General features: G+C 40.8%; 2 protein-coding genes across 2 annotated transcripts; both read right to left on the bottom strand.

Annotated features, from left to right (window-relative positions):
* Window positions 1-871: 871 nt before the first annotated feature.
* On the bottom strand, window positions 872-1,579 carry LOC131225081 (receptor-like protein EIX2). Its single transcript, XM_058220501.1, has one exon. The coding sequence runs from the start codon at window positions 1,577-1,579 to the stop codon at window positions 872-874; it is 708 nt and encodes a 235-aa protein (XP_058076484.1).
* Window positions 1,580-1,666: 87 nt separating this feature from the next.
* On the bottom strand, window positions 1,667-4,417 carry LOC131225078 (receptor-like protein EIX1). The gene is made up of 3 exons (XM_058220500.1): window positions 3,848-4,417; window positions 3,622-3,766; window positions 1,667-2,064 (listed from the first exon to the last, which is right to left on the bottom strand). The coding sequence occupies exons 1-3, from the start codon at window positions 4,415-4,417 to the stop codon at window positions 1,667-1,669; spliced, it is 1,113 nt and encodes a 370-aa protein (XP_058076483.1).
* Window positions 4,418-10,147: the final 5,730 nt, after the last annotated feature.

The following is a 10,147-nucleotide window of genomic DNA, read 5'->3' as shown; positions in this document are numbered from 1 at the left end:
TTTTTCTCATTTCATGTGCATACACGATGCATAACACGATCGTTTTCAATTACACAATTCATTTCACAAACACTGCCACATATGCGGACAATCATAATTATATATTATCCGGGCTGAGGCCTGAACTCTGCCACATACCAGGCCTTTCCACAGGGACATGATTTCCCGTAACCCTAAGCTCTGTGGGGCCTAATGTGATGCTTGTGTTATATCTGCTCCATCAAATGGTTGCGGTAGATCATGTTAGAATGTGATATGAAAAAGCATGCATATTTAATACTCATGTGTGGCTTAGCCAATGACTAGCCAAGTGGGCCTTTTTGAGCCAAGCATGTTCACATAGAGACCAAACTGGGATTGGCCTATATCTTAGAGATGCCTGTCACATTGGCATATGTAATATTGTGATTTACATGGCATGTCACCTTATTCTTAATCCCCAAATAGTTTGTATTTTTATGGTGGATGACCAGTTTGAGGCCCACTAGATGGATGATTAGAATCCACTGACTATATATTCATATGCATAGAGGTCACACAACTAGGATGAACAAGATAAATGTTTGGAGAGTGCAAAACATGTCTATGCATTCGACTTGCTAACCAAAGTCTCCACGTGTGACAATGGTTCAACTAGCCAAATCATAGTCCCACTCCGTACCTTGGCCCAAAAAATTAAGCCAATGCACTCATTAGGTGGGTAACTAACGGTGTACTTCTCTTACAAGCGTAGCCCAATTGATGAGTAGTGCAGCTACCACTTGTAATTTTATTGACACTTGAAAATTATGTACATTGAAGGGGGCAATAAAAAAAAACACTGTAAAACGACTTGGGTTAATGACCTGGGTTTCCATAAAACTTCTTGAATCTAACTTCCTGTCAAGCGACGGTTACAAAAAAGTCTATCGTTCATCTCATCGAAGAAGTGGTAATATGCAATCCTCCAAGACTTCTTTAGAACAAAAACGCCACAAAAGGCCCAAAAACCCACAGCAAATCTTGGTCCCATCGCGGAGTAAAACCAATGCATTTCATACTCTTCTTCATCTTTTTCTATATCACCTCCAACAGCCGTTGGATCTTGAGGTATCTCATCGCTAAAACATTTATCTGTAAGAGGATGTCCACAGAACCCATCGTTGCCAGCATAAATAGATGTATCTTCAAGTGTTTGAAGCTGATTTCCTGATGGAATTCTCCCCGACAAATTGTTATACGACAAGTTCAAGTGACTTAGATATGTTAAATTCGACATCCTGATAGGAATTGTACCTGAAAGCTGATTTTTGGAGAAATCAAGAGACTCTATCAATGCCAATTTACCAATCTTGTCTGGAATCTTTTCAGTCAAATGGTTTCTGAATAAGTTTAAGACACGCAATCCCAAACGACTAGTGAGTCCTTCAGGAATCTCTCCAGAGAAGTTATTGCTTGAAAGGTCCATGCATGTAACCATTGAAATTGTTCTAGTATATTCAAGCATTTGTCCCTTCGCTAACACAAGCAAGTTTTCCTTATAATATGATATATACTTTCCATAGAAAAGAAGCTTGTTTGTCTTCTGCTCATTTTTCATTGCCATGAGATTTTCAAAACCATGAGGAATTGAACTAGATAAACAGTTTTGTCCCACATCAAGGACCTGAAAGGAAGTTAGGTTTAATCATTGTGGTGGGATGTTGCTTGTAAACATCTTGGATCGTAAACTCAGAAACCTTAAAGCTGGAAAACTTTTGCTAATCCAAGTGGGAATACCACCAGAGAAATTGTTGTATCCAAGGTCGAGAGTCTCCAAACTAGTACATTTCTTCAAAGATGATGGGAGTTTTCCTGATAGGCTATTGTTGCTCATGTGCATTGTTTGGAGTTGACATAACAAACCCAAAGAATTGGGTATTCCACTTGATAACATGTTCTTGCTCAAATCAATTGCCTTAAGCTCTACACAATTACCCAATCTCAATGGAATGATGCCATTTATATTGTTTCCAGAAAGATCAAGGACAATCAAGGATTTCATTCCTTCCATGGATGAGGGAATTTTGCCACTGATTTGGTTACCTCTGGATGAAAAGAATTGTAAATTGTACAATGTAGATGTAAAATTTGGTGGGATCGACCCAGAAAATTGATTGTTGTAGAGATCAAGTACCGTGATTCCATTCGATATGCAAGGTATGGGACCACTGAAATGATTCGAGCTCAAATCAATGTAGGCTTGAGGCTCCATTTTGAAAAGGTTGGGCTATTGGCCAGAAATCTCATTATTTGAAAGGTTCAATGAATTAAGATTGGATGTTAAATCCAAAAACCAGGTGGGCATGATGGTTGAGATGGTTGTGTTAGAGAGATCCAGTATATATAAGTATTTTTGTGTTCTTAGCCAGGGAGGAAATCGAGGGCCTAAACGAGATGATCCTAGACGATTGATATGTAGCTGAAATGGAGGGGCCCAATCAGGATGTAGATCAAAAACCAAAAAATTGGAAGACAACAATAAGGCATTCAGGGTTAGTTTGGGCTGTGGGATTAGAAGGGATTAGGTGGGATGGGATTCCAAAAACATATTTATTATCCATTGCAGGGATTCCCTATTGCCATGGGATAAGATTAATGCTATGCTTTGTTGGTAATATGGTGGTACATTGAATGGATATACCCACCATCATTTGAAATGACTGTGAACAACACACATGTGTTATATCTAAACCGTTCATTTGTTTTGTAACCTCATTTTATGGCATGAACCTAAAAATGAGGTAGATCCAAAACTTATGTGGCCCCAAAGAAGTTTTCAATGGTAAGTATTCAATCCCCATTGCTTTCTATGGTGGGGTCCACTTTAGCTTTAGATTTACCTGGTTTTTTGGCCCATGCTCTAAGGGCCGGTTTGTCCGGGTGGATTGGAAGGGATTGAATGATATTAGGGTGGATGGCATGGATTTCTAGGTAATGATGGTGTTGTCAGTGGATTGTCTTGAGATCCATGGGATTGCTATATCCTTGGATTGCTATATCCAGTCTGTTTGGCACGCCCGGCCAATCCCGGGATTAAACCTTCCCATCCCTTCCAATCCCTCGTACCAAACACGTCCCAGGCAAATTTGAACGGATTAGGGTGGATTGGATGGGATTTAAAGGTAATGATGGTGTTGTCAGTGGATTGTCTTAAGACCCATGGGATTGGGATCATATCACCGACTCTGTTTGGCACGCCCGGCCAGTCCCGGGATTTAACTTCCAATCCCTTCCAATACCATCCTATCCCTTCCAATTCGACCGGCCAAACGTGCCCTAAAATAATCTCGAAAAATGGGTGGACGGTGTGGATATAGCCAACACATCATGATGGAACCTACACAACTTGCTAACATGAGTGAAATTGGCACGGGACCAACGCAATTCCAATAAATTCTAATTCCAAGCTTTTCCATTCTTCCCAAACATGAAGTGGAATTGGCACAGGACCAGATGAATCCCATCCCACCTAATCCCTTCTAATCCCACTGCCCAAACACGCCCTAAAATGACTTTCAGACACATTTCCTGTCAAGGAGTTGTAAGAGACGTCAAGCCTATCCAAGTTAGAAAGTTGTCCTAGAGTTGTAGGGACCTCACCATGAAAGTTGTTAGATGCAAGATGCAAGGACACGAGACTACTAATGTTAGCTATCCAGTTTGGAATCGTGGAGTTGAAGTTGTTCGCTGCGAGATCAAGAAGACGGAGAGATGTGAAATTTATAGAAGCAAGAGTTGGAGAAATCTATGAAAGACCACAGTTTAATAAGCGTAGCTCAACGAGGGAAGGAGACATGTTCATTACGTGGACCCAATCATGGCTTGCCATGGAAAGGTTCACATAAGACAAGTCTAGGTACTTGAGAGAAGGTAGGCTTGTCAACCACCACAGGTTTTTGGCACTCAAGTAGTTGTTAGAATATGAAGAAAGTTGCAAGGAAATGAGTTTAGAGAGGTTTCCAAGTTGATGAGGGATTCTCCCACTGAACCCTGCATCTGACAAATGCAAATGCCTCAACTCCTTCATGGAACCCAACAACTGTGGAAATGGGGCGCCATTAAAATCATTATAGCTCAAGTCCAAGAGCTGAAGATGCTTCAGTTCAACCAGAGCTGGATCAATTCCGGCACTTAAACTTGGACCTGAGAAGCTGCGGAGGTCGAGTTTAAGGACATACCCAGCTATGTTGTGGCAGGTAATTCCTCTCCATTTGCAGCAGTCCGAGTCTTCATCATCCCAAGAAGAGAGAAGGTTGGAGGGATCGTTCAGAGCCTTCCGAAAAGTAGTCAGAGCTTTTCTCTCCGAATCCAAGCAACTGCTCACCTTCGAATATCCTCCAGAGTATAATAGCACTTTTAATAGAAAGAGGGAAACAAGAAATCCTCTCCTCTCCATTCCTTCTCTCTCTGTTTTGTAGAAAAGGAAAATAACGTCTTTTCTGATTCTGATTTCTCCCTCCACTATCCTTGATTTATAAGATCAGAAGACCATACCATCCATGATGCTAGTTAACTACCATTTTCTCCTAACACGTGCCATTCAAATAAGACTATCCAGCCGTCCAAATTCTTAGGCACAATGTGTACATTCCATATCTGTAAAATCAGGCTGATGAAGCAATCTTAACCGTCGACTTAAAAATGATTGAAGAGTCAACACCATTTTTTAAACGGTGGTAGACTATCCAAGGCTATGGACCAACCATGATCGATAGAGTAATGCATAGGGTGTAGCTCCAAATTAAACTTCGCGAGGCTTCCGAGGTACCATTTCTAGTCAACAATCGCCGGCTGTCCTGTCTGCTGGCAAAAGGCTAATATTTTATTTTATTTTTAAATTATCTCTCCAGCATTTCATTCCCTAAGACAAAATTTACATGACTATGGGGCTTTCCGGGAGAAAGGTACACTCCTATGGACCAATAATGAATAGAGTAATGCATAGGGTGTAGCTCCAAATTAAACGTGGCAGGCTTCTGAGGTACCATTTTTCGTCAACAATGGCCGGCTGTCCAGTCTGCTGGTAAAAGGCTAATATTTTATTTTATTTTTAAATTATCTCTCCTGCATTTCATACCCCGAGGCAACATTTACATGACTTTGGGGCTTCCCGGAAGAAAGGGTCCTGGTAAAGCCTGTCAAAACAAAAGCAGGAAAGGTTGAAGATAATATTGGAGAAGACATCATCCAGGCAACTCTCACGGCCTCCGGCCCCAGACACTGATAGATCCCACCGGAGACATGCCTGATAGCTCCCAGACCCACTTTACCCAGTAAGATGAGACCCCTAGCGTGGGATGGGAGATTCAAGAAATGACGGACCATAGTAGATGTTTGACTCTGACTGCCCATGCGAGCCATGCCATCTACTGGTGTGTTACTTTCCCTGAAAATATGGACAAACTCCACCTGACCTCTATGCTTAATACTCTCAATTCCGGATAACCAATATATCTATTTCCAACCCGGGAGGGAGCTACCGTTCAGAAACGTCACCACCAGCTGGGAGTCTGATTCCACAACAACTTTAGATAAGCCCAATTTGAAACAGATTAGCAGTCTGTCATGGACTGCCCGGAACTCAGCACTGATGTTTGAGCCAACCCCATTGCCTTCCGAGAAAGCAAAGATGAGCTCTCCCTTATCACATCTGCAGACTCTCCCTCCTTCTGACACACCTGGGTTGCCCCTAGCAGACCTGTCTACGTTCACATTTGCCTAGACTATGGTAGGCTTAAACCACTTGACGATCTTAGGAAGTTGCATCGGCAGGGTAGGAGCTACCATCCCCAAATCAGAAAGAATCGAGCGGTTGGCCATTGATAGAAAGGGCCTCGGCGTGCACTCACTGATGGAGGATAACCACCATCTGACTTTCACAATCAGGTCCACTGCAGATGGGGTTTTCCCATCAAATTTAGCAGAATTTATGGATTTCCAAATTTCCCAAAGTATAATACAAGGGACCAGCTTCTGTAAGGTTCATACTCCCCCTCCCGACGCAGGGGCGATCCCCCATTGGCCTAATCTGGCCTCGATCGATTGGGCGCAATGCCGAAAACTCCTCCAAAGAACTCTCAGCTTGCTGCCGCTAGAGTGTTGGAGAGGAACAGATGTTGAAGGGACTCTCCTGAGTGGCCCTGGGAAGAGTTGGCTACGCAGCATACACACTTTGATGCCAGAAGGATCCCGCGCGCTTGGATGGCACCATGCTTTCAACAATACTTTCCAAATGAATAGTGAGATTCTTGGAGACAACTCCGCGTGCCACACCCATCTACCCCATCCCATGCGGGGCCATGTAAGTTTACTCATCTCAGGTAAAAGGCTAATATGATGATGATGATGAACGGGCGTTTGAACCTTTTGGCAGTGGTCCACCATGGGCCTAGGAGTTGGGATGGTAAAGAGAGGAGGTGGTCAGCAGATTGATTTTCTGTCGACACGCCATCTCCGCGTTCCATGATATGACTCAAGTGCGGTGACTGGAACCATATACTGGTGGTTCTAGCCTTGGATGAGCCATATGGCCATGGTGTAAAACTAAGGACAGCTCTAGTCTTCCTGTAAGTGGCCCCCAAAATGAGGGGAATCAATTAATCAGACAGATTGTCCAATCGGTTGGACGTTAGCACAGCAACCATTCTTGATGGAAGCCACCAGAAGAACAGTTCCAGTAATTGTGCATGGTCCATTTGTGCAGTGGAGATTGCACCTAATGACATGAAAAACTGGTGCAAAGAGGAACATGATGAGGTCGATCACTGTCTTTCTCAAGGAATAACTCCTCACATATGATTCGTCCATATGATGGAATATCATAAATCTGGTGTGGGCAACCCAACATAGCAGGGTTGGTTGGCTTAAGTAGGTTTTCCATCCAAAATAATATATAATATGTTGAAAAACTCGTTCTGATTTGCGAGATATGATTGATTTAAGGTTCTGACTGTCGGATCATTTCTGCTTACACTCGGGTCTTCTTTGATCCATCTTTGTCATGAAAGTGTTTGCGAGCAGCTCTGCATCAAAAACCTATTTAACATATTGTTCGGCCAAAAGGATCATCCTAGCTCCTCAACTGCCAACAAATAACAATAAGAAATACCAAGGTCCACGTTCAAAAGATAAAAGACCGAATTTTTTTTATTTTTATTTTTTTAAAGGATGGACAGGGTCTTTCAAATTTGGGAGATTTTTGACGCATGGTACATCCAATTAGTGAATCTTGAAAACAAGAAAGAGATGACAAGGTTCATGAATATGAGGTGTCAATGTGCCGTGTTAGCCAGGGCCAAGGTGGGCCCAAGCACAAGCCCAACCCAGTTACAAATACATAGGCCTGAGGCCCATTAAAATTTTATCAGCCCAAAACTCGGTGAAAAGAATACTTCCAATGCTCACCATTATCAGACAGCACAGCTCGGAGCTGATCCAACAAACAGACATACTTGACACAAGATGGACCGCATGGTTAACCGAACCTGAATTTTTTAGACCTGCCGGGGGCTTAGGTCTAATCTTTCTCCCATTTTCACAACTGATCCATCCATACCGTATGATTATTTCGGTCTCCCCCTATCATTCATCACACATCGAAAGAAAGGTTATGAAAGACTGCAAAGTAAAATACGTGATTTGAATTAAGTTTTGATCAGTTTGCTAGTGGTCCAAATGTCCGTACAGTCGTGGATTCACATGTCTCCCACCATTAAAGATTGATGGCCTGTGGGCCTAGGATGAATTATTCAATTATCAATCGGGTCCAATCATGGATCGGCCTTTAATCAAGACCCGAATGTACTCTATCCAACCAACGCCAATAAAAAATGACCGTGAGCACGTTTTCGGCACAGAACCTTTATGAAAAAGTAAAGACTGACGTAGAGCGGGACGCCGGCAATTTCATGGCTAACATGCATGGACTAGAAAAGGCCCGCTGCAGAAATAATCCAGATTGACAGGACCTTAAAAGGGAGTATCTCGCGCACTGCAATGAGTTATCCAACGTACCGTATATGATTTGGCGTAGGATGAAATTTTAGCCATCCAACCCCACTATGCTAGGTTGTGCATGCTGAATTTGTGAGATTCCATCAAATTGACCATCAAATTTTCGTTTTTACTACTTATAGTAAGTTTTAGTTTGATTATAAGTCTTCATACTTTGAGTTTTAGAAGTTGCGTCCAACAAGAAAAGTGCTTTAAAAAGTTAGGAAAATAGCATGGTTAAGTCAAATAGGACACTTACTATTTTTTGCTAAACCATGATATCCAGTAGGAATCACGATAGTCTATAAATAATAAGTAAGTCACGATTTCTAAGAGTTTTAGTTGTATTTTAATTCCAAAACTTATTCCAATGCTTAGTATCCCTATTTTAAGTATTGTAAACTCATTTATATCAATCATCAATCAATTTATGAATTTTTAAGAATTTATTTCTATTTCCTTATTTTCCTTGTGGATTCGAGGTGTCATTATGAAGAGTCCAGGGAAACTCCGTCGTTTCAGAGTAGTTATCCCCTTGGGGAAGATGGTGATCGACCTCATCACATTCATCCTTGTGTCAAAGATGAACGCATCTGCATTCCTCATATGCCCCATATGTTAGTAATCCACGTCAGGGTAGGTAAATAAATGGACCCGCAATTGGTTGTTTGATGGCTCTAAAATAGACCACCCAACAGCTGCCAAGGTCCCATGCCAGCTAGGAACGAGCTTTCTCTTTCATTTGTTTGGTGGTGGATAATGCTACAAGGAGAGACGTGTGGATCAGGCCTAGAGTCTAAAATTCATTAGATACCACACCAACTAATATTAGATACAATACTAAAATTTAAATAACATACCATATGAAATTCACTCCAACCGTTTAATATCACACAAAAATTTAGGCATGGGGATTTTACATAAACATAAATACTGTACCATATGAAATTCACTCCAACCATTAAATACTACACTAATTAAATTTAGGCACAGGAATTTTACATAAACATCGTGGTGGCCCTACTTAAATACCACACTAAAATTTAGGCATATGGATTTTACATAAACATAGTTGTGGCCCCACCTAAGTGGAGTGATAATTATATCAGTTAACCAGCTAGTTTTTTGAAAAAGGTCGTTAGTCCTGAATTTCACAAATGTTTTTTTTTTTTTTTCCGTAAAATTGGCTAAAAACATATTTTCATGCTGTTGTTTTCTTGATTTTGTCAGGAAAATTCTTCTTAGATATTAAATTTACAATAAAATTCTTTTAAACTTTATATATTTCAAATCATGCTTCTTACTTTATAGCTGAGAATACAAATACATTTTACCCATCCATCATCTATCGTGGAGACCGGCTGCAAATACCTAAAATCATTCTCTTCATAATATTCTCCAAGCTTCGCTCTCTGTCTCTCTCTATGTGGGTCCCACCACAATGTCCTTCATAAATCCTCACCATCCATCGGATGCCCCACACATTGTTTTGCCTTGTTCCTAAAAATGAGTTGATTCAACACTCAAGGCGATCCACCCCATTAAAATTACACATAAAACTTTTCATGTGTTATGGTCCACTTCATGTTTGGAGTTGGGTTTGCTAGAGGGTGGAAACCCATTCCAGCAGTCTCTCTAAAGTGCATGTTAACGTTTTACCTATTGGTCCCACCACGATGTTCTTGAGAAATCCACTCCATCCTTCAATTTCGCCAACTCATGTTGGCATGTTCACCTTCAGCATGTTAGCATTTTACCTATAAGCCCCCTTGATGTATGTGTTTTATATCCATGTCATTCATTTGGTTTTAGCAATGGCTCAAAAATGTAGATTCTTTTTTTTTGTTTTTTTTTGTTTTTTTTTCTCCCCAACTCTTCATTAAAGATTAAAAGCTTAAGTGCCATTTAATTAAACATTTCAATGCAATGCGTAAAGCTAAAAATTCTGACCGAATGTAACTTTCAAAGGACAATCTCAAAATCCAAAATGCGGAATACATCTAAAATGCACTGATAAAAAATAAAAAAATAAAATAAAATAAAAATAAAAAATCAAAACATAAATCTCAAAAAAGTTCCTCTTAAAACTAAAGTTTACTGAGTTTAACCTCTTAAAAACTGAAGTTTACTGAGT

Source organism: Magnolia sinica, chromosome 14, assembly GCF_029962835.1.
Source record: "Magnolia sinica isolate HGM2019 chromosome 14, MsV1, whole genome shotgun sequence".
Lineage (NCBI taxonomy): Eukaryota > Viridiplantae > Streptophyta > Magnoliopsida > Magnoliales > Magnoliaceae > Magnolia > Magnolia sinica.
This window is presented reverse-complemented; position numbering and strand designations above follow the sequence as displayed.